Source organism: Gorilla gorilla, chromosome 5, assembly GCF_029281585.2.
Source record: "Gorilla gorilla gorilla isolate KB3781 chromosome 5, NHGRI_mGorGor1-v2.1_pri, whole genome shotgun sequence".
NCBI lineage: Eukaryota > Metazoa > Chordata > Mammalia > Primates > Hominidae > Gorilla > Gorilla gorilla.
The window spans coordinates 43,390,663-43,416,048 of NC_073229.2; the positions used below are offsets into that span (position 1 = coordinate 43,390,663).

The following is a 25,386-nucleotide window of genomic DNA, read 5'->3' on the forward strand; positions in this document are numbered from 1 at the left end:
CAGGTTTCCTGCTCTATTACAATCTTAAGTTGAAGACCTTTCCAAGCATGCAAAGAAAGGGCTGGTGAGGAATGAGTTAACTATATCCTATAATGTAGGTGCTGGTAGATTCATTTATGGATGGCCAAGGAAGATAAATGGACTTAGGTTTTTCTTGAAAAACCAGAGGCAGATCAGGGAGCTGAAGTAGAGGCTCCTAGTAGGCAGAAGTCTCTTATCAGAGCCCATGTAGTATATATTTGATGTGTTGGGAAAAAGTGGAATGACATCCTGAAAGCTGTGCCTTGGTCCAAAGATGTGTGTTCATCCATTCATTCAACAAATACCTATTAAGAATGAATGAAGCCTTCTTCAGTTGGTCAGGCCCTCAGACACCACTCCCTCCCCTGAATTATGATCCCAGGTAGTCACTGTCCTACTCATCTGCCAACTATACCTCCAAATAGTGTTAATTTATATTTATGGATACTTTTCTTCTTAAGTAGATTGTAAAGTTATTGATACCAGGAATTGTGTATTGCAATCCTTTGTATATGAAGCATTTTAGTTGTAATCAAGAATGCTGTTGACAGTGGTGGTGGTGATGCTGTTGGTGGTGATGATGGTGTTGGTGGACTAAGAATCTACTGCACAACATAGTTGGGGATTGGGCGGTGCTTAATGTAATCTTTTATTGGGTCTACATGATTATAAAGCAAAATAAAAATGTAATTATATTTGCTGCATAGTGTAGCCTAAAATAAATAGTTAAGTGATAGATCTCAATCACTCATTTTTGTAAAATTTCAGTAAAATTGGTGTGGGTATCCAGCTTTACTTTATCTCTTGATATTGTAATTTCTGGTCAATTCAGCCCCAAATTCTATAAAACCCAGTAGCTGGAGTGGACTTAATATAACACAAATAACGGACTTTCTGATTAAACCTGAACAAGGCTTGGTGTAAAAACAACTTCAGAGGCCTTACTGCCAGACCCATAAGCTTCAGTTTTTCTTCTTGATGGCTTATTTTTTTATAAGTTCTTGAAGGCAAAAGCTTATAGGTTTTTGTAGGTTTTTATTTTAGCAATAGTTAGCTTATTTTTGCTTTATCAGGGTTAGGGATACTTAGAGCCATGACCTCCTCTATGAGACTTTTAGGACAATGTTGAGTTTCTAACTATCATAACAAACAGTCACAACGTGGGAGATAAACACCTGCTTCTGTCTCCTCAAGGACCTTCTCTCTTCATTCCCTCCAGGGTTAAAGGAACTAATTATTTTGACTGTGGACCTTCCCTTGTTTTTCTTAACATTCTGGGCCATCTTCCACTGACATCAGTCCCACTCTCCTCTGCTCCCACATTCCCTCCAGCCTCCCTCCTCTCTCTGCAGTGACTTCACAGCTCCCTAGTCTCTCTTCTTGACCTTTTTCTAATCTCTTCTTTCCACCTTCCATTTCATCCCTTTTGCTCTTGACCAATTAAAATGTGCCCTTTCTTCTTGGATCTCCTTAAGTCCTAACTTTTCCATAAATCTGCTCTAATACTCTCCACTATCTCTTTTCACCCAATTTCTATTATTCTTTAATTAATATCCATAATTTAATCCTAATTCTCCTGTAGTTGCTGTATCTGTGTGTGTGATACATATGTGTGTATGTCACCTCCAACGAGGTGAAAACCTTCCAGTAAGATCTGGAACCCTGGTTTTAGACTTTGGTAGCAACTCCATCTGGCCCTGCCAGACCACTACATGAGTATACATCTCCTAGCACAGTTACCAGCACAACTGAGAAACTTTCATTACCGAGCGATGGAGAAAGCCTTGCCTCTGAGGCTGGTTCCCTGGTATTTATTTCCAATTCTGACTCTCCTTAGCTGTATAGCCTGGGGAAAATCAACAAATCTCTCTCTATATCCATTTCCTTATCTGAAAAATAATACTGACTTCTGGTGAAAATGATGCTCTATGTTCAGGATTTGAGCAAGCATATCCCCGGGCCACCACTCCAAATGCATAGCACTGTCAGAATCAGTGATAAGAAATAATTTTAAAAAATAAGGCTCACAAATAAGACGAGACTTTTCCTGTAGGATAAAGCAGAGCCTGAGGTCTTGCTGGGCTCCAGATTCTGAGGCAAGAAGGGGCAGCAGCCGGCACCAGAAAGGTCCCTGAGCAGGGAGAATGGAGTGGGTCTCACTGCTCAAAACCAGGGGCTGGAGATGGACTTCACAGGCATGAAAAGAGGCTGGAAAAGCTGAGAGGCGCTGCTGGGCCAAAGGCTTATGAGTGGCTCAAACCTAGGGAGCTGGACCTGTGCCAGGTCACTCACTGCACCATTATGCAACCTCTAACATCCACAGCATTTTTAGAGGGAAGGAGTCACAGTCCCCCAGTGCAAAATGTAGGTTTTAAGCTATGGCCCTAAAAGGCCAATCTTATGTAAGCACCAAACTACTGGACAAGAACTTAGAAGAGACACAGAGAGAAAGAGAAATAAAAAGAGACAGAGAAAGAGAGAGAAAGAGAAAGAAAGAGATCATTTTTTATTCACATAAGCCTGCAAACTTTAATTCTAAATCTCATAAGGTTAGAAATAGAACTATCAGCAATCCTTCTTCTGAGTATATGCCCAAAAGAGAAGAAATCACCACCACCTTGTAAAGATATCTCACCCTGATGTTCACTGCAGCACTATTCACAGTAGCCAAGATATGGAAAAAGTCTACATGTCCATTGACAGTTTAATGAATAAAGAAAATGTGGTATATATATTCAGCCTTAAAAAGGAAGGAGAGCCTGCCATTTGCCACAACATGAATGGACCTGGAGGACATTATGCTAAGTGAACTAAGCCAGACACAAAAAAGAAAAATACTGCATGATCTCACTTATATGTGGAATATTTGGGGTTTTGTAAAAAAGAGCTCAAATACACAGAGATAGAGGATGAAACAGTTGTTGGGGGGTGAGGAGGGGATGGCACAGGCAGTGGGGAGATGTAGGTCAAAGGATATAAAATAGCAGGTATACTAGGATGAACAAATTTAGAGATCTAATGTACAACATGAGGACTAAACTTAATAAAATTGTATCAGGATTTTATGTTATATAAGTAGATTTTAGCTGCCCTTGTCACAAAAAATAACCACGTGAGATGACAGATATTTTAATCTGCTTTATTATAGTAACTATTTTACTATCTATATATGTCCCATAACATCATGTTGTAAGACCCAAATATACGCAATAAAATTTATTTTAAAAATAAATAAATAAAGCAAAAAGTTTTTAAGGTCATTGGGAAAAAAGCTCATGAGAAAAGCTAATGCTGAAGAGACTATTACAAATCAATACCCAGGGAGTAAACAAATGAAATAAAAACAATACAGCCATATAAAAATACCTTCAAAATAGGTATGTTTGTATTTGCTTAAATATATGTAACTTATGTTTGTAAAGGAATCTGTAACTTACTTGCCTCCAGGAAGAGGCACTGGGTGACAGGGTAGGAAGGAGACTTCACGGAATATTCTTTGTACCTTTTGAATTTTGAACCACATGAATGTATTATCTACTTAAACAGATATATAAACATAAAATTTAATAATTATAATACCAGTATATGTTTGCTTAGAACTCTTACAATAATAAAGGTATAATAATTAAAACAATTATTTTAAAATAGGCAGAATGAAATATAAGCAAGTGGACATAAATAAGAACCCATTAAAATAATGAAAATAAAATATATAATTACTGAAATAATATCAGTGCAAGAAATAACTTTTGATTGGTCACAGTTGGAATCAGTGAATACACATATTGCAGACACTTCACACAGGAAGACACACAGAGACACACTAGATAAAAATTAAAAAGAAGATAATAGTTTTTAGAGTCCACGACATATGTCTATAGCAATTGCATACAGAGAATAAAAATAGTGGATCAATACAACTTGAAGAGATAACAACTGAGTTTCCAGAAATGAAGACATGAATCCTCCAAATGTGAATACCTATTGAATTCTAAACCTGGTAAATAAAAATAAACCCACACCAGAAACTTTATATTGAAAATGTAGAAAATAAAGGCTAAAAAAATCTCAAAAGCTGAGAAAAAGGAGAAAATTATATACTAAATAATAACTACATTGCCAGTAGATTTTTATCAGCAAAGACAGATAACAAATGGACAGTGGAGTATTTCCAAGTAAGAAAGGAAAATAACTGTTAATCTAAAATGTTACCTATCTAAACTATCACTCAAAATTAGGATGAAAGACTTTTTTTTTTTTTTTCCTTCAGACGGACTCTCGCTTTGTTGCCCAGGCTGGAGTGCAGTGGCGCAATCTCGGCTCACTGCAAGCTCCGCCTCCCGGGTTCACGCCATTCTCCTGCCTCAGCCTCCTGAGTAGCTGGGACTACCGGCGCCCGCCACCACGCCCGGCTAACTTTTTTTGTATTTTTAGTAGAGACGGGGTTTCACTGTGTTAGCTAGGATGGTCTCGATCTCCTGACCTCGTGATCCGCCCACCTCGGCCTCCCAAAGTGCTGGGATTACAGGCGTGAGCCACCGCGCCCGGCCTGAAACACTTTACATAGACAAATATTTTGAGGGCTTTACTCAACTTCCACCATATATTCTTATTAAGAACTACATAAGGATGTATTTAAGCAGAAAGCTAAATCCAAAAGGAAGTGTGGGATGCATAGTATGGAAAATGATTTTAAAATATTTAAGCTTTAAAATGGACAGAGATTTGGCTAAAAATTGATTTGTAAGGACGTTCACTACAGTACTACCTGTAATCTACAAAAGTATGGAAACAATCAAGATGCCCAATAGTGTTACTCCAAACTTTGCAGCACTTCATTTTTATTAAAAATCTGGACTCTTAAAACATTTTTTTTTTTTTTGAGACGGAGCCTTGCTCTGCCGCTCAGGCTGGAGGGCAGTGGCATGATCTCAGCTCACTGCAACCTCCGCCTCCCGGGTTCAAGTGAGTCTCCTGCCTCAGCATCCTGCGTAGCTCAGATTAGAGGTGCCCACCATAGTTTTCTATTTTTCAGTAGAGACGGGGCTTCACCATTGTTGGCCAGGCTGGTCTCGAACTCCTGACCTCAGGTGATCTGCCCGCCTCTGGAAGTGCTGGGAGTATACGCGTGAGCCACACGCGCGGCCTAAATAGCTGTCTTTCGTGGATTACATAATAATGTCAGAAACTGTCTTTGTGGCCTGTTATTTTCCTGGGAGTAGAGATTAAAGTATTTTATTGAAAAAAGATGGCAAAAGTATAGTGTTGGAAAGGAACAGCTCCCTTGTCTTTCTCGCAGGGAATGCGATGGAGCCATGACCTGCTTCTTCCCTGCCCCGCTGCTGAAACCTCTAGAGCCGTACACAGACGATCAGGTTATGGTACTCTAACGCTATGGCAGTGCCTAGGGGATCAATGTTTACAACTCCTGAAGCCTCAGCGGACTTGTTACAGGGCCCTACAGTTTACCTCGTTGTCTGTAGGCGGCTTATGTTAAACACCTCAATTAAACCGTCTACCGTAAGAAGATAACTTTCTCTCAAACTCTTGGTCTATGGATAGGTGGGCTTGGAGAATGAGTGGAAGGTCTTCAGAACGCAGCAGGCATAAAATGTCAAACAGTGGAGTGGGAAAGCTTTTTCCTGCTGTAAGAAGCCTGCTGAGCAGCCCGAATCCTCCTGGCTGCTCCGACTAAGCTTCGCCCCCTTCTGCCAGTAGATAATTTGCCAGCGGCGTGTTAGTCCTCGTTCTCGCGTTCCTCCAGCAGCACAGCACTCTGAACGAATAGCTGTCTCTGTGTCCGCTTGCTACGGTCTCGGGGGTTTTTATAGGCACAGGATGGGGGCGTGGCAGGCCAAGAAGGTCTTGGGAAATGCAACCTTTGGTCAGGGAAAAAAACAATGCCTGTCTTCACCTAGGTCCGTGGGCACAGGCTCGGGGTGGACCCCTAGCCAAGGACCACGCCCTCCTCTACCCAGTACTTCTCTTTCCGCTTCGGTACCATTTAAAGGGACCATGCCCTTCCTTTCCATATCAGTATTACGCAACTCAAAAAAGGCGCAATGACATTTTAAGATTAAGAGTACAAACAAAAAATTACAAAAAGTGGACAGGAATGAATTAGGAATTCAAAGTAAAGATCAGATTATTCACTATTTTAGAAGTAGCATTCCAGCAACTTAGAGATACTGTTTAGGAAAAAGAAATGGGTCTATCTTGACTCTATTCCGTTATGTTAAATTAAAAAGAAAAGGCCAGGTGCGGTGGATCACGCCTGTAATCCCAGCACTTGGGAAGGCCGAGGCGGGCGGATCACGAGGTCAGGAGATGGAGACCATCCTGGCTAGCACGGTGAAACACCGTCTCTACTAAATATACAAAAAATTAGCCGGGCATGGTGGCACGGACCTGTAATTCCAGCTACTCAGGAGCCTGAAGCAGGAGAATCGCTTGAATCAGGGAGACGGAGGTTGCAGTGAGCCGAGATAGCGCCACTGCACTCCAGCCTGGGCAACAGAGCGAGATTCCGTCTCAAAAAAAAAAAAAAAAAAAAGAAAAAAATTACAAGGAAAAACTCCTAATTGTCTGTGGAGACTGACAATGGAGATGCGAGAACGTTGAGGGTTGGGTGGCGATGACCTTCAAGAAACCTGATGCATTTTGTGGTATTTCTTATGCTGTGATTCCTTCTCTTCCATCATCCATCTTTATCTTGTCATAATAATCTATCCATTATCTTCCTTTAAATATAGAATTAGTGCTTGCCTAATCGGCTTTCCTGGAATCTAATTAGTTTTAAACATTTTCTCACCTTAATTTTTTGTATGTAAAAATGAAGATGGCGTTTGCAACAGAGTTGAGGTAATCGTTCTCACAGGGAAATCATTTCCAAGGATTTATAACTGTGTTCACTAATTTGTTAGAACATGAAATGATGAACTCCATTTTTTTTCTTTTGCACTCCAGATTACAGTCAAGGGAACATCTTTCTTCTTATACCCATCATAAAAAGAGACCCAATAGCCAACGGCTTGCCTGCCATCTAGTGCTTACCTATTACCAGAAAAACTTCATGGTAGTGAAAATACGATCCTTCACTACTAATTTGACTTCATTATTTGCAATCAACAAGATCAAAGCCAACTCTTTGGCACAATTTCTTTTGCTAGAAGTTTAAGAAAGTTCACTGGGTTTTTTATTTACGGCAATCTCCTTTGATGTTTATTGAAATAGTTCAATAATGACTAAAATTTTCAAGTTTTTTGGCTGTCGGATTGATGTTTCCCTGAATAAATCACTGTGTATGAGTGGTCCACAAGGCTGCTCAATTTTATGGGCAGCACTTGGTAGTTAGTGTTGCCTGGTGAGTTAACATCTAGGGAGACTATCTGATATATACAGTCTTCTTCCATGAGGGGCTGGAAGCTTCCCCCTGACAAACACAGTGTGGTGAAAGAGTTATTGAACCTGGGGTCTAATCGTGAATGTGAATTCCAGCTTAAACCATTTTATCTCGGACAAAGTCACCTGACTCTCCCAGGATTACATTGCTTATGTAAAATGAAAGGCCAGATTGATTGATTTCTAAGGTTTCTTCTAGTTCTAACTACATTCTTGATTACAATCCATGTTGAATAATTAATAACCTGATGGAAAAGTACGCAAATATTTTCATTTTGCACTTTAATTACAGATATTATTCTTTAAAATTACTTGCTAATAATTGTTGCCCTAAAGAAGATTCAGACCGGAAAGTAGCTTTTATGCACTAAAATTCTTCACGGGGCTTTTATACTTTAATAGGGCAGATGCAAGCCATTTGGGCCAAACAAATCCATCCAAAGTTAGAAAAGCTCTAGGATATGTCAGGTCAGAAAGAACATGTAATAGGAAGAAAACCTATATAAATGAGAGGGGAAAGTATATGAACCTAGTGAAATTTTTGAGCCCACCACTTACTGGCTATGTGCTATTGAAACCGCCACTGCAAAATTGTAACTGCCCTAAAGAAGATTCAGAGCTGAAGAGTTGCTTTTATGTACTAACATACGTAATGGGGCTTGTTTACCTTAATACAGGTTTTATAGCAAAAGCCCCACCCAAGTTCCTAGTCATGTCTGTTTATGCAAATGAAAGATTCAAATTTGTTTAGTTCTGATTGGTTTATACAGCTGAGCCCTCATTGGTCAATACAGATGATCCCTGATTGGTTGGTTCAGGTGAGCTCTGAAAATTCTAAACTTGAACAGAGGTGTGGGTTTACTGGGAACTCAGAGTACTCCTTGTGACCTCTAGTTAGCAACTGGTCCTTGGCTCTATTTTAGATTCAGGTCCAGTTAACCACTTGGGATTCATCCTGAAGGACTGGCTTTTTCAGTTTCACATTTATTAATGACAACTTTGCATTTTTTAGTTACCCTGTTAATCAATTTTGGTCAGCTTGTCCAGGCACAGTGGCTCACGCCTGTAATCCCAGCACTTTGGGAGGCCCAGGCGAATGGAACACCTGAGGTCGGGAGCTCGAGATCAGCCTGGCCAACATGGTGAAACCCCGTCTCTACTAATAATACAAATACTAGCTGAACGTGGTGGCGCATGCCTGTAATCCCAGCTATTCAGGAGGCTGAGGCAGGAGAATTGCTTGAACCTGGGAGGTGGAGGTTGCAGTGAGCTGAGATCACGCCATTGCACTCCAGCCTGGGCGACAAGAGCGAAACTCCGTTTCCAAAACACAAAAAATATTACCAGCTTGAATTCTCCCCATTGCACTCTGGGAAGTTCATGGCCCTGGTCTGCAAGTCTCCCAGGTTGTTCCTAAGAACTTCGTCTGTGGAGAAGATATAGAATAAAGAAGAGGATTTGGGGAAAATCAGAAGATCTTAGAGAGCCAGGAGAGCAACCTGGGCTCCTCACTGTCCACCAAAAACAAAACAAAACAAAACAAAACAAAAAACAATTCCCTTGGCTAGAATAAGAAAGAAAGGCCTTTTGTCCCAGAGCAGTGGAATTGGGCCTAGCTTCATAACAGAAACCCAGGGAAACAGCAAGCTGTTGGAGGGGAGACTGCCATGTGTCACATCAGGGCTCCCTGTGACCCAAGCATAGCAAAGAAGAATCTGAGAACGAATACTCTCAAACAGCTCTTCTTCATCTGTCAAAATATAATGCCCATTTTTTCTAGACAGTGAAGCAAAATTTTACTCCCCTAGTTATTTGAGTGCAGATGGTAGCAAAATTGAGTTAGGGAATGTTGTGCACAGTTGGGAGAGGGAGAGGGAAGGATAGTTTGTGTGGAACCCTTTCTTGGGTTCCACACTTTGTATTTTTTTTATAAATCTGTGCCATTCTGACTCAGCACTGATTACTACATGCACAATGATAGCAATCCACAGGCAAGCATTTATATTGCTAATGATACTGCTTTGCAGAGTGATTATCTGAGAGCCATTCTCAGCTGCTGCATCAGGATTACAGCATTTTTGCAACCACAAATTAAGGCAGGGGTGAAAAAGCCAGCACTTGTTCAGTCGAAAAGAGCTGGCAAAGAGGGCAGCCTGCAATTAAATTAAACATGCTTGTCACCAGGGGGCTGGCAGGCCTGGTTCACATGCTCAAGAGTAGGGGATGACCTTTAACAGATGTAGATTCTCAATATATAAACCCTTGAGTCCAAAGCAGATAAATGAACAAAGTGTTGCAGCTGGCTGCGTCATGTTTTTATCTCCATTTGAATAAGCATTTTCCGGGCTTATTGTTGAGATACAACAAGTCATTGTTGAGATCTCTTAAAGGACCACACCAGCCAGCCCCATCTGTGATCTTATGCTTGGATATCCCAGGGATCAGTTTAATCAAAATCATTCATTTGTGCCAGTCCCTTCAACACTTTCTGAAAATTTTCTCTTTGGCTGTTTTGGATAAGAAAACTTCATTTTCAAATGTTTTGCCTAATATCTTTACCTTAACTGAGGTACACAAAAAGATCTTCCAGAGACAGAGGATCACTTGTAATAGTAAAAGATTCAAGTAACTGACTCAGGAGAGAAGTGTCCGCTAGCAGTAGGACTGGGCTATTTGATATATTTCATGAAACTTCTCTCTCTCTACTTCCCATCCTGCCTTTATCAGGAAGGCAAAGAAAAAACTTGATTTCACAAAAGCTTGACCCTTTAATTACTGGCACACTCAGGTTCACAGAAATCCTAAATGGCTTTGTATTGGCCACAACTATTATCTCCAGCAGATTTATAAAACACTGCGAGGCCATATCGCTAGTACTCAGCATATGCAAATGTTTTAACCAGATATGCTTCCTTATACGGGTTCTCTGTTCTAGCCTTAACTTGCCTGGAGCCTTCCTAACCCTTGGTGTGACCCTCTGTCTCCACTCTCTTTTCCACACATCAAAACATTATTCACCTTCAAGCACAGCTCAAAGCTCACTTCTTCCAGGACGCAGTCCCTGATTAATCAGATGGAAGTGGTCACTTCCCCTCAAGAAATGAGACAGCTGCTCTATGAAGAAAAGAGCATTAGACTGAGAATCAGAAGGGCTGAACCCAAATCGCAGCTTTGCTAAGAACTCACTGAGGGACTGTATTAGTTTCCTAGAGCTTCCATAAGAAAGTATCACATACTAGGTGGCTTTAAACAACAGAAATGTATCATTTTACAGTTCTGGAGGCTGGAAATCTGAAATTAAGGTGTTAGCAGAGCTGTTTCCTTCTGAAAGCTATGAGGGAGAATCTCTTTCATGTCTCTTTCCCAGCTTCTGTTGGTTTGTTGGCAATCTTTGGTGTTCCTTGGCTAGTAGAAGTGCTACCCTGATGTCTGCCTTTATCTTCACATGGCATTCTCCCTGTTTGCATGTCTGGCTCTGTATCCAAATTTCCTCTTTTTATAAGGACACCATTCATATTGGATTAGGGGCCCACCCTATGCCAGTATGACTTCATCTTAACTAATTACATTTGCAATGATCCTATTTACAAATAGGTCATATTCTGAGGTACTGAGGGTTAGACTTCAAGATATGAATTTGGAGAGTATGCAATTAAACCTGTAACAGGGCCCATAGGAAAAAAAAAATCCCTCAGTTTCTTGACCTATAAAATAGAGGTAAAGTAGAAATAACTACTCACGGAATCCTTGGAAGGATTAGTGTAGTTAGTTACCTAGCTCTGTGGCTCAGTGGATGCATATGTTAGATTCCATATGTTATCATTTTTATTTTCTGCTGTCTTATTATGCTTTTTACACCTACATATGAGTGGAAGCAGAGAGGAGAGAAGACCCAAACATAATTGATGGTTCCTCCCTGGGGGAAGTGGGGACACCATAACAGCTTCCTTCAGTGAGGCACCAAGCTAGGCAAGGAGACAAGCCGTAAGCAAAGAGCTTACAGTCTGTTGGAGGGATTGCAGTGCCAGATGACCCAGCACAACTCATGAGTTAATGTTTGAAAGGTGTAGTGGTCTTTCCCTCAGTTCTTCAGCTGCTGCCTGGGACGCAGGATTTACTTCAGTGGAGTCAATTATGAGATGCGGCAAGAAGAGAAAGTGCTCTCCAAGTGCATGTTTATTTTACTGCAAATTTCATTTTAAGATGCATGTTTGTGTAAAATGCCTGTACATTTCCTTTAGACCATCTGCTGTGGAAGTAATAGGTCAGATTCAAGGGTGCTCTTTCCCTGCGGGCGTGGGGTCAGACCGATTCAGATGTTGTTCTCTTACACAGGCAGAGAGCCCAAAACTTGCCTCTGCTGTCCTCTGAGAGTCTACCAATTGGCTTCCTTACTATTGTTGCACAAGACTACACATAATTTTAAATTATATCACCCACAATTTCTTTTAGAAGCTCCACAGAAGGACGTCCATAAAATTAGCCCTAGTAGGGTTCTTACTGTTTCATTAAAGGTTTCTGGTAACTTTCTGATGTGATGGAACAGTCATAACTACAAATTTTATGCATTTTGGATACATGACATAGGCGTTTGCTTTCTTTTTAGAAAAACATGAAACTAGGAAGGGAGTGTATTCAGAACTGAGCTCCCTACCTGGCTGATGGCAGAAGCATGGGCAGTGGAGGAGCCAGTAAGTGATCTCCCAGGCATTCAGCTCACTCAGCCCCGTAGCCTCCCTTAGAGTGCTTTTCCATGCTTGTGTCTTAAACAATTGGCACAAAGTGATGAATTCAGAATGGACACACAGTAGCTGCTTTTAAGCGTGATTCCACCTGCCTCTAGCTGTCGACATAAGGCCACACTAGAGTAATTTTGTGGCAAAATCTGAGCTTGGTTACAGAACTTCTGGGCAGGCAGGACTCAACAAGCAAATCCCCCCCAGAGGGGGATTATAATTTATATTTGCAAATCACCAAATAAAGTTCACATAAACCTCATGAGAGATTCCTCCTTCCATGCTATAAAGTGGAGGTCAGAAATGTCGAGACTTTCCCCAGGCTCCTCAGGAAGAAAGAAGCAGAGCCAGGACTCACACAGGACTTCTGACTCAAAAGCCTTTTCTCTCGTGAGCCACTGGCCATGTGCGGTGGGCAGAAGTGGCTCTTACTCTCCTCCTCAGGAAACTCCCCAGGGCTGAGGGAGGGGATGTGCTGAAGGGTCAGCAGGTGAAAGCAACCCTCACATAGGCCCATTCTGTAGGAAAGGGCAGAGCCCCTGTGCCCCAACATCTACTGCAGCAGAGGCCAGCACTTGAATAAGAAGTGCTGAGGAAGTGACCAGCACTTCTTTCTGAAGCAAGCCTAAATTAAGGGATAGTAAACCCCAGGAAGGAAACTCTGGACTGCTCCACTAGCATGAAGACAGCCAAAGGGCACCCAGGGTGCTCTGCAACCTTTTGCTCACAGAAGTGGAGGTGCTGAAGGTGCTTACTCTAAACTGAAAAAGGGATATTCTCTGAACTTTCCTCACTCTTTCCCATCCCCAAACTCGCAGACTGTGATAAGCCATAGTTCCACTATTAGACGGTGATCCCCTGCATGGCAAGATCTTTATATTTCATGGTATTTCCAGAAACTCAAATTGAATCCAACATAGAATAGGCTCTCAGCAAAGGAGTATTAATGATGATATTAGATTTCTCTAGATAGATAAAGATTTCTCAACCCTGGCACTTTTAGCATTTGGGGGCAGATAATTTTTCTTTTTGGGGAGTTGTCCTATGTAAGATGTTTAGTAGCATCCCTGGCCTTGACTATGAGATGCCGGACCCACCACCAGTTGTGACAACCAAAAATGCTTCCCAACATTGCTGAATGACCATTGGTAGCAAAATCACCCTTGGTTGAGAATCACTGCTTTAGAGGAAGAAATGAACTAACATATCTGAGCCTGGGCTATGTGCTGGATGCTTTATTGATGTGATCTCAGTTTGATCTTCACAATAACCCCGTGAGGTAGGTATTACCATGTACAGGTGAACAGACTGAGGCACAGATTATGTAACTGGTTCAAGAACTCTCAGCTTAGAAGTAGCAGAGCTAGATTTTGAAGTAGGCCTGTCAGATTCCTCTGCTGACAGGAGGCAGAAATAACAACAGAAACAAGATCTGTACAGGCATTCGTGGGTGTTCTACAACTGTTGTTCACATAATCATCATTCTCATGTCTTTTTCAGTTTACTAAAAGGTTGAAGTCTGAATGTATATTTTAAGCACTGATTTCTATTTTTTCTCCATAGGACTATTAAATGCAGTATTCATAATTTCACTGTAAATTTTCTCCAGTGTCACTTCAGAAATGTATTAAAAGTCAGATATATTTTCACATGGAATGACTACTGGGCTCCCCCTGGTGTTAGCTTTGATTATATTTGACTTTAAAGGAGCTCATGTGTGACCGCATTTCAAATTAATGAGAGCTTTCTCTAAGAGGCAGTTTAAAAAATTCAGCTGGCTCTCATTGATTGCATTATAAAATTGTTTTATTCAGATTTTGCAAATATTATATTTAAGGGCCTAATGTAACTTAAGTTTTATAATGTTACAAAACAACTAATTTGAATTTGTTGTTCAAATTATTTTTTATGGACCCGAAGAGACATTTCAGAATATGGGAGTAACTGGCAAAAACAAACATATACAGTCATGAGCCACATAACAATGTTTTGCTCAATGCCAGACCACATATATAATGGTGGTCCCATATATTATAACACTATATATTTACTGTACCTTTTCTATGTTTAGATATTCAAATACTTACTATTATGTTACAGTTACCCACAGTGTTCACCACAGTAACATGCTGTACAGAAACCCAGGAGAAATAGGCTATACCCTATAGCCTAGGTGTGTAGCAGGCTCTACCATCTAAGTTTGTGTAAGTACACTCTGATGTTAATACAACAAAATCGGCTAATGATAAATTTCTTAGAATGTGTATCCCTGTTGATAAGCAATGTATGATAGATGTGTGTGTGTATATATATACACACACACACACATATATATGTATGATAGATGTGTGTGTGTATATATATATATGGAAATGTTCAGTCTCACTTTGATGAAAAGAAGTGCAAACCAAAATAATGTGGTAATGCTGTACTCTACCAACTAAACAAATTTTTCTTTAAATAACACCAAATTATGTGAGGGCAAAATTAAATTTAAACACTGTCATGCTTTGCTACTGGCCTTCTGGTGCAATAATCTGGAATAGTAACAATATGCAGAAAAAGGCATAAAATCTTGTGTATTCTTTGACCTAATCATCCCATGTCTAGGAATGGTTTAAACAAATACTTCAGAAGGAGTGAAAGCTATTTTTGCATAGATGTTCATTACAGCATTGATTGCAATAATAAAATATTGGAAACAGCCTAAGTAGTTAACAGTGATCAGCTTGGCCTGGCCTGGTGGCTCATGCCTGTAATCCCAGCACTTTAGGAGGCTGAGGCAGGTGAATCATCACGTGCCTGTAATTTCAGCTACTCACGAGGCTGAGGCAGGAGAATCATTTGAACCTGGGAGGCAGAGGTTGCAGTGAGGGGGATGTTGTGCCACTAGACTCCAGCCTAGGTGACAGAGTGAGACTCCGTCTCGAAAAAAGAAAAAAAAATTCCCCCCCAAAATATCCCAAACAATGAAAGATGGTATATTTAACTAAATTATGGTACAACCACTTTAGTATAGTTGCAGTTAAGGTGGGCTTTAGAGTCAGACTATCTGGGTTGAAATGCTGGCTCCAGTGCTAGTCCTGTTGCTCCAAAGTTGAATCTCTTCATTGGTAAGGTGGGTATAATAGTAGTACCTAACTATAGGATTGTTTTGAGGATTAAACAAGATCAAGTGCATAACACATTTAGAAAAAAATGTGTGGTACAAAGTGCTCAGTATATGTCTTGATGCAGCTATCGAAATTGAGAATTTAAAAATAAGAATTTTAAAATTACATAACCACTTAAAAATCTAATGTTACGATATATTTCAAAAAACATGATATTGAAAGAGAAAAATGTTCTCTATAAGCATAAAGGTTGGTGGAAAAAATACAAAAATAAGAATAAATATGTCAAAATGGGAAATGATTGATGACCTTTCCACTCTCAATTTTCTATTTTACTATTATCACTTAAATACTAAAAAGTAAGCAGCTGGAACTCAGAAAAAAGTGTTTTTATTTATGTATTCAGCCAGTCATTAATTGGTGTCTTCTGTGTTTTAGGCACTGCAAAATTTGGCTCAACAATTAAAACATTCTCATAAAAAGCTTTATAGTTTTATAAATATACAAAGCTTTGTATTTTAGTAGAAGAGACAGGCATAAACATTAACACCTTTAACTAGAATGTGCAACAAGGTCACCAGAGGGACATCTAAATGATTCTAAGATGGGGGGGGGAATCGTCAAGGAAAGCTTCACAAATGATGTAATGTATAAGCGTATCCTTGAAGGACGCATAGAAACTAATTAAACGAAGAACGGCAAGAACATTCTAGAAAAGTTACACAACTCATAAAGACACAGGTGAATTAAAGCGCAATGGGTTCAAGGAACTGCAAGTAGATTGGTTATGACCACAGCATAGGAGAGTGTGGTAAGAGCCTGGTGAGACAGCTAGGGGGAGCAGTTGAGAGATGTTAATCGGAGAAATGGCAAAGGGAGAGAAGTCCTTATGTATGTAAGACTTGATGATGGGGGGTATGTGGGTGGTGAGTAAGAATAAGGAACTTCGGCTCCAGGAGGACAGGATCTCATCTGATTTGTACAGCACTGTTTCTCCAATGCTGGAAATATCTATCAAAGAGACACTGCAGGAGAAAGAAAACACTGTATGCATGTAGATGTTTGTTTCAGCATTATTTATAATAGTAAAACGATTAGAACTGTGCCTGATACTTCGTAAACTCTCAATATTTGTGGAACAAACCATAAATCTATGACTCTAAAGTTTAGGGAAGAGGCCGGGCGCGGTGGCTCATGCCTGTAATCCCAGCACTTTGGGAGACCGAGGTGGGCAGATCACCTGAGGTCAGGGTTGGAGATCAGCCTCACCAACACATAGTGAAACCCTGTCTCTACTAAAAATACAAAAGCTAGGCGTAGTGGCACAAGCCTATAGTCCCAGCTACTTGGGAAGCTGAGGCAAGAGAATCGCGTGAATCCAGGAGGCGGAAATTGCAGTGAGCCAAGATAGTGTGGCTGCAATCCAGCCTGGGCGACAGAGAGAAACTCCGTCTCTCAAAAAAATATATAATAATATTTTTTTAAAAAATAAAGTTTAGGGTAGAGGACTCAGGTTTCTTTGGGACACTTGAGCATATAGATGACAATTAATAACATACATTTTAGAGACAGATAGAAACAGAGGCATACTGGTAGACTGACAGAGACACAGTAAGAGGTTTATGGTTTTGCTATTAAACTCATGAATTATGCTTTAGTGTGTTTTTAACATTCCAATATGTGGTAGGGGTGATTACCTTTTTCCAAGACAGACATATTAAAATATACAGTATAATTGTGAATGTATTCTTTGTTATACATTTCTGCTGTTTGTTTTCTATAAAGCTGTGTTTTGGGGTGTTAACACAATGAGAAATAGTGTATCTACCTAATTTTTCCGCTTTTAATTTTCAAATTACTTTTTCATTAAATATTATCTCTGCCATTAATTTTGCAAAATAATTTTTTTGGGGGACAGTTTTGTCTGGAATGTATTTTTTCCACTCCTTTTCTTCTAAATGTTCTGTGCCAATAAATTTTAGGTATTTCATAACCAAGGTATAGCTGTGTTTTACTCCTAGTCAAATACTGTTTTTTAAATGGCAAATTTAATCGGTTAACCTTCATTTTGATATTTGGACTCATTTCTAATGTTTGACTTTGCATTCTAATTTGTCATGCCAGTCCTTTCTGATTTCCTGCTTTCCACTGGACTCATTTTTTTTTTTTTTTTTTTGCTATTACCTTCTTTCTAGTCTACATTAATTTTATTATTTTAGTGGTTACATTTAATATCATAAAATATAAACCTGACTTAAGAAAATATAACAATCAGTATGTCTGTCCTCCTTATAAACAGTACAAGGACATCAACATGCTTTAATTTGTTTCGGCCCCTTTCATCTTCTGTAACTACTCTCCAGTGTTTTTGGTTGTTTTTTTTTAATATTCTAGTATTATTGTAGGTTTTTTTTTTTTACAACTAGTGTATTTATTTAGATAGATTTATACTTTTACCTCTTCCTTTGGCAATATTATTGCTTATTGCATCTCAGTCTTTCTTCTGAGTTCAGTCTTTTTATTTCAGTACATTCTTTAGCATTAATTCTTCTAGTATGAATCTGTGAGTGGCAAAACTTTCCAATCTTTGTCCAAAAATTATTTCACCCTTACACAAAAAAAAGTTCATCTGAGCACAGAATTTTAAATTGAAAGGTATTTTGCTTTAGAACTTAGAAGGTATTATTCTATCGTTCCATGACTTCTGTGATTTCTGATGAGAAATCCATAACATTGTAGTGGAGGAAGCAAAACTTTACTTCTACCCTCAGGATATTTTGGTTGGGCTTGAGAATTAAATTGACATGAGAGGTCAACAGGAGAAAAGCATATAAATTTATTGAATGCAAGTTTTACGTGGCACAGGAGTAGGAAATGAAGACCCGAAGACAAAGAATGGAATGCTTATGTGAAGAATCTGACAAAGTGAAGTAAGTTGTGAAAATGTGACAGCAAAGGGGCTTGGGTTAGAGTAATTAATTAGGTGGAGAAGTGACTAGAGAGGTAAGGGTTGGTGTAACAAGGTTTATTTGTACAGATTTTCCTTGGCCTTAATTTTCTGTCCTTGATGAGAATGATACTTTCCTTCTGGTATAGGGAGGGCATCTTTCATCTCCTGCTTTTAAGAAACAAAAGGAAGGTCAGAGTGTATGTGCATCTGCTGTTTTTCAAGTGTCTTTATCTCCAAATAGTCAATATGTCAGAGTGACATATTTTGGAGTGGTGTGTTCTGAATTCCTTCAACGTGATTTATCATAAAAAGTAAAAGGAGGCTGAGCACGGTGGCTCATGCCTGTAATCCCAGCACTTTGGAAGGCCGAGTCGGGCGGATCACCTGAGGTCAGGAGTTCGAGACCATCCTGCTGAACATGGCAAAACGCTGACTCTACTAAAAATACACACACACAAAAAAAAATTCGCTGGGTGTGGTGGCAGGCGCCTGTAATCCCAGCTACTCAGGAGGCTGAGGCAGGAGAATCGCTTGAAGCCGGGAGGTGGAGGTTGCAGTGAGCTGAGATGGCGCCATTGCACTCCAGCCTGGGTGATAAGAACAAAACTCCGTACCTGCCCTCCCCACCCAAAAAAAAAAAAAAGTAAAGGGAAAAAAGTGGCATATATTTGTCTCAGTTGCTGCTGAAGTTTTATTGTTAATAGCCAATATTTATTTTTAATTAACAACTTTTAGCAATTTTGGAATTACACAAATCCCATAAAAACCCAGCATTAGGCATAAGACAGTGTCATATTAGTCTGATTATAATAAAAAATAAGTCAGCCGGGCATGGTTGCTCACGTCTGTAATCCCAGCACTTTAGGATAAGGCCAAGGTGGGTGGTCAGGAGTTCGAGACCAGCCTGGCCAACATGGTGAAACCCCGTCTGTGCTAAAGATATAAACATTAGCCAGACATGATGGTACATGCCTGTAATCCCAGCTACTTGGGAGAATGAGGGAGGAGAATCGCTTGAGTCCAGGAGGCAGAGGCTGCAGTGAGCTGAGATCAGGCCACTGCACTCGTCTGTGCGACAGAGGAAGGCTGTCGGGGGGGGGGGGGGAAGTCAATATCACCATTTTTATTATCACGTGTAACTATTAGACAACGCATTTAGACAAAGTCAACTATTTAAAACAACAGGACAAAATTATATGATTTTTCTGCCTACCTGGAAAACCACAGAGGAAGAAAGCTGGACAACAGAAATGACAGAATAAGGAAGGAAATACAAACCAGTACGAATATCAAGAATGTTCTATCTGTAAAACATGGTCAATCAGAAAACATAATAAAAGAAACCCTTCTAATATTTCCCCAAAATACAGTAATAAAAAAGAATACCTGGAGATAAACTCTATGAAACGTGTGAAAGTTCTATAAGAAGAAATCAAGGCTGGGTGCGGTGGCTAACACCTGTAATCCCAGCACTTTGGGAGGCTGAGGCTGGCGGATCACCTGAGGTCAGGAGTTGGAGACCAGCCTGGCCAACATGGCGAAACCCTGTCTCTACTAACAATACAAAATTTAGCTGGGCGTGGGGCAGGCGCCCGTAATCCCAGCTACTCAGGAAGCTGAGGTAGGAGAATCACTTGAACCTGGGAGCTGGAGGTTGCAATGAGCCGAGATCGCGCCACTGCACTCCAGCCTGGGTGACAGAGCGAGACTCTGGCTCCAAAAAAAGAAGAATCAGAAACTTCTGTAGGTAAATTGTTTTGAAAAATCAAGGGGCATGTCTCCTTTAACATGTATTCACAATTTTTTAATATATTTTATTCTATCTAAACATTTAGTTTAATGCAATTTTAATAGGATTGCATTAGAGATAGAAATAAAAGTATTATGTAGTGCATTTGGAATAAAAGAATACACAGGTTCTCTTCTATAAAGTCAAGTCCCTCCTCCTCTGCCTTGGCAAGTCTGAGAAGTTAAGTGCCACTTTCTTGACAAAGTATCTACATTAATTACTTGGAATTCATCTGTTTAGATTTGTCTTATATCCTGAGTTTAAGTTTTACATTTGCCATGTTCTAAATATTACCCAGTTTTATTCAACATATAGTTGCCATTTCTGTTTTCAAATATCTTCAGTTTTTGCCGTCCCTAACTGTATCCCTTATTTATTATGTATGCAGGTTAATTCAAGGGATGACTGACTTTTGTAACTTGATTGTCCTTACTCGGCATGTTTTATTTTATAGAAATTTACCTGCTTCTATACATGCCTTATTATGTGTAGATATCAAGTGTTTAGCAGTTTTTTTTTTGGTAACCAAATGAGTTTTTTTTTTTTTTTTTTTGAGGTAAGGTCAACTGTTGAATATCGTACAATAATTTTTAATTTAGTTATTTGGCAGCGTTACTGAATGGGTTTTGCTTTTCACTTTCTCTTGGTGTTTACAGCACAAACTGCAAACACAGATCAACAAACTATTTTGCCTCTTTTCAACAGTCAAAACTTTTGAAGCATATACTCTTCCAAATTTCTAAACTTCAAATTATGTTCGGCCTTCTAGTCCCATTCCTGCCTGAGTCTAACACTAGTATCTCACCATCACATATGGCGTAAGGCTTCTTTTTAACATATTTTACTTACATTTTAAGAAATAATTCTATTATTCTTTACAAAGTACGTGAAACCACAGGTATCAAATACATATGCTTACCCAAATTTTAAGATTAACTTACATGCCACATTTAATTATGAGTATTTCGTGAAACTACCATATTTGAAAGGAAATTCTCTAAAATGTACTTTAACCAGCCAGACTGAGGTTGCCTGGATTTAAACAGGAAGATTACACCTCTCCTGCTTGTAATGCAATTTTCACTTCCATGTGTAACCCTTAACATAACTGACATACATAACTCTAGTTTGAGATAGTCTCGCTCATGTCACCCAGACTGGAGTGCAGTGGAGCAATCAATCTTCGTTCACTGTAACTTTCGCCTCCCGGACTCAGAACAACCCTCCCACCGCAGCCTCCCGAGCAGCTGGGACCACAGGCCTGCACCACCAGGCCCAGCTAGTTTCTGTGCGGACAGGGTCTCAATTATGTTAACGGTCAAGCCCCAGGCTTGAACGACCCTCCCGCTCCAACCTCCACAAGTGCAAGTGCTGACTGCTCACAAGCATTAAGCCACCTCGCCCAGTGACATATATAACCAAAATTACCTCAAACTAATGGCCGATGGAACGCTCCTTGAAAATTCAGTCCCCGTACATTCCCGAAATGCACTTAAACGGGTATTATTCCTGACAGGCAAGTAAGATGGCTGGTTAACAGCAGTAACGTTTTGTAACGTACAGCCTTTTTCTGAGACAGTGGGTGGCTCTGAAAAGAGCCTTTTGTTTTTTGACACTTAGAAGTCATTTTTTATCAATGACAACCTTAAGTTACTTGCTTTGGGGCTTTATGGTGGTGACTCTCAGTCTTCTTGGGCAGTAGCACTGCCTGAATGTTAGGCAGGACCCCGCCCTGGGCAATGGTCACGCCGCCCAAAAGCTTATTGAGTTCCTCATCATTGCGGATAGCTAGCTGCAGGTGGCGGGGAATAATGCGAGTTTTTTTGTTATCGCGAGACGCGTTGCCTGCCAGTTCAAGAATTTCTGCTGTGAGATACTCTAACACTGCCGCCAAGTACACTGGTGCGCCTGCCCCTATCCGCTCTGCGTAGTTTCCCTTACGCAGCAGACGATGGATGCGGCCTACGGGAAACTGCAAGCCCGCTCTAGAAGAGCGAGACTTAACCTTGGCGCGTGCTTTTCCTCCCTGCTTCCCTCGTCCAGACATCTCCTCGCATCAAATTGCAGCAACACGAGAACCACATTTCTAGGGCTGCTACTGGGCCTATTTATAGTCTGACTGAGGTTGGAATTTGGTATCTGATTGGCTGATGGCCGTCTACCCAATCAGAAAGTCGTAGTAGAATCGCCTCATTTGCATTCACGCCACTTCCCATTGTCCAATCAGATTTTGGATACCGAACGCGGCGTTTGAGGACCGTGCCTATAAATACCGCATCTTTCATCGTCCAGTTTTGTTCGTTTACTTGGCGAGGCTTGGAGCTGAGGTCAGTTTGGAGGTGTTTAATACCGAAGAACTGTTTAACGTTGGAAAGAGCTGTTGAACACCGGAAAGTGCTGTGTAACACTGAAGAACCGTGTAGCCCTGGAAAAGAACCGTGTGACGCTGCAGAAGTGTGTGGTAGTTATGCCGGAGGTGTCGTCTAAAGGTGCTATCATTTCAAAGAAGGGCTTTAAGAAAGCTGTCGTTAAGACCCAGAAGAAGGAGGACAAAAAACGCAGGAGGACCCGTAAGGAGAGTTATTCCATTTATATCTACAAGGTGCTAAAGCAGGTCCATCCGGACACTGGCATCTCTTCCAAAGCCATGAGTATTATGAATTCCTTCGTCACTGATATCTTTGAGCGTATAGCGAGCGAGGCATCACGTTTGGCTCACTACAGCAAGCGCTCCACCATCTCTTCCAGAGAGATTCAGACAGCAGTGCGCTTGCTACTGCCGGGAGAGCTGGCTAAACATGCCGTGTCTGAGGGCACCAAGGCTGTCACTAAGTACACCAGCTCCAAATAAGCCTGCTAAGTAAACGTTATTTCTAACCCAAAGGCTCTTTTCAGAGCCACTTAAACATACTGAAAGAGCTGTGGGCTTCGTTTTCGTGTAGTATCTAACCGTAAGAGTTTTTTTTTTTTTTTGAGGCGGAGTCTTTCCTAGGCTGGAGTGCAGTGGCGGAATCTCGGCTCACTGCAAGTTCTGCCTCCTGAGTTCACGCCATTCTCCTGCCTCAGCCTCCTGAGTAGCTGGGACTACAGGCGCCCACCACTACACCCGGCTAATTTTTGTATTTTTAGTAGAGACGGGGTTTCACCATGTTGGCCAGGATGGTCTCAAACTCGACCTCGTGATCACTCGCCTCGGTCTCCCAAAGTGCTGGGACTACAGGCGTGAGCCACCGCGAATATATTCAAATCAGCTGTGGGCTGAGGGTAGACGAACTAGTTGTAGCAAGACAATCCTTGCTGGGCACCGTGACTCGCCTGTAATCCCAGCACTTGCAGAGGTCGAGGCTGGCGATTCACGAGGTTGAGACGGAGACCATCTTGGCCAACAAGGTGAAACTCCGTCTCTACTAAAAATATAAAAATTAGGTGGGCGTGGTGGCGTGCACTGTGGTCCCAGCTAATTGGGAGGCTGAGGCAAGAGAATCGCTTGAACCCAGGAGCCGGAGATTGCAGTGAGCCGAGATCGTCACTGCACTACAGCCTGGTGACAGCGAGACTGTCTCAAACAAAACAAAAAACCCCCCTAGTTTGTATAAAAGCTACATGCTGATACTGGTATATTTAAGGTTAGCATTACACATAATAAAACTAAAAAGCGCAGCGACATAGACAATATAACTTGCATTATGATCCCAAATTTTAAGACCTCACAAAAAGGGAATAGTTTAGAGGAAGTTACGTTTTGTGCCACAGGTAAGTCAAGGTGTGGAAATGATTATGCGAACTCTGGAGAACTCACAAATCTGGTTAGCAGGAATTAAACGGATTTAAAATGTCCCTTAATTTTCTTAAATTTATAATAGTTTCCTTCATTGTCATGTTACTGGTTGTTGGACTCCATCTGTAAGGGCTCCCAAGCATTAAACTGATTTCAGCCACCTTAAAAATGGATCAAATATTACTTCCTGGAAACCTGTGGTTAGCTGGAATTCTCAATTTTTTTAACACATCTTCATTTAACCTTTATCTTTTAACAAAATTTTGGATAGGTATATGTGCTTTCTCTACATTAAAAAGTTAGTACCGGCCGGGCGCGGTGGCTCACGCATGTAATCCTGCACTTTGGGAGGCAGAGGAGGGCAGATCACGAGGTCAGGAGATCGAGACCATCCTGGCTAACATGGTGAAACCCTGTCTCTACTAAAAATACAAAAAATTAGCTGGGCGTGGTGGTGGCACGTTCCAGTAATTGCAGCTACTCGGGAGGCTGAGGCAGGAGAATCCCTTGAACCCGGGAGGCGGAGGTTGCAGTGAGCCGAGATCGCCCCACTGCACTCCAGCCTGGGTGACAGAGCGAGACTCTGTCTCAAACACAAACAAAAAAATATATCAGTGTGTAACAAGACCCGTTAAAATAAGTGCCCCCACACTTTTGTGAACAGTAAGACAGTCCCTGCAAAGCCCCTGCATGCTTTAGCTGGGAAATCTTCCAAGGAGGTGACAAATCGGGGGGAAGGGGCATCTAGCATCTATGCTCACCTTGTATTGGGGATGGGATCATCTCTAATCAGGGATTCATGCTTCTCTAACACCTTGGAAAACAGCAGGTATCACATAGCTGCCAAATAACCTGTCAACTTTGTGACCACTGTCAGACTACCCTGATTACCCAAGGACTTTTAGGCTTATTTGGGCAGTAGATAAGTAGGAATACCAGCAAATAAAAACTGTTTTCAGACCAAACTTCATGTAGCTTTTATATCAGATGTATTTTGGCTGCAAATAATAGGAAATGCTAGCTGAACTGGTTGAGATAAGTAATGCAACCAAACAGGACAACATAAAGGCAGAGAAGTTCCACCAATAGGATAATCACAGCCCTGGCTCCACTACCCTGCAGTCTTGCCTCTGCCCTTCTCCACACTGTGACTTTGCCATCATACTAGTTACAGTTCCAAGTGTTCATGCAGAGAGGATAGGATAAAGTAAAGGCAGGAAGAGTCAGTCTATTCCACTGGGTCTTGGATTGAAAGCAAGAGGAGTCTTCCCAGAGGACCCCGTTCCTCTCAGGTCCATTTTCTAGAACTGAGCTACTTCAGGTGCTGCCTGAGTCATTCACCTACAGAAAACCACGGGATGGGTGTGAACTGATCATCTACCTTCATATATATTTGGCATTTTAAAAAGTTAAATATAGTTCTGGGTATTTTGTTTTTGTTGTTACTGTAAATGAGGTATTTCCTATTCATTATTTTTAAACTTTTTTTGTTATATATGTAAGACTGCTTTCCGTGCATTTTTTAAAAATATCCTTCTAGTACCTCACTGAATTGACTTATTTTCCTATTGGTTTCTTGATAGATTTTCTTGAGTTTT

At 40.8% G+C, this 25,386-nt stretch overlaps 3 protein-coding genes across 3 annotated transcripts in view; 2 read left to right on the forward strand and 1 right to left on the reverse strand.

Moving 5' to 3' along the window:
- The window catches only part of SCGN (secretagogin, EF-hand calcium binding protein), a 66,716-nt gene extending 52,361 nt beyond the window's left edge, over positions 1-14,355 (forward strand). Inside the window, exon 11 of the mRNA XM_055390412.2 lies at positions 14,259-14,355. Within this exon, the coding sequence (XP_055246387.1) occupies positions 14,259-14,312 (54 nt within the window). The 3' untranslated portion in view covers positions 14,313-14,355. The remainder of the gene's footprint in view (positions 1-14,258) is intronic.
- Positions 1-22,275, reverse strand: part of H2AC1 (H2A clustered histone 1) — a 44,969-nt gene extending 22,694 nt beyond the window's left edge. Inside the window, exon 1 of the mRNA XM_004043359.4 lies at positions 21,439-22,275. Coding sequence (XP_004043407.1) covers positions 21,656-22,057 — 402 coding nt within the window. The 5' untranslated portion in view covers positions 22,058-22,275 and the 3' untranslated portion in view covers positions 21,439-21,655. The remainder of the gene's footprint in view (positions 1-21,438) is intronic.
- Positions 22,276-22,305: 30 nt separating this feature from the next.
- On the forward strand, positions 22,306-22,915 carry H2BC1 (H2B clustered histone 1). Its single transcript, XM_004043360.4, has one exon. The coding sequence runs from the start codon at positions 22,478-22,480 to the stop codon at positions 22,859-22,861; it is 384 nt and encodes a 127-aa protein (XP_004043408.1). The 5' UTR covers positions 22,306-22,477; the 3' UTR covers positions 22,862-22,915.
- Positions 22,916-25,386: the final 2,471 nt, after the last annotated feature.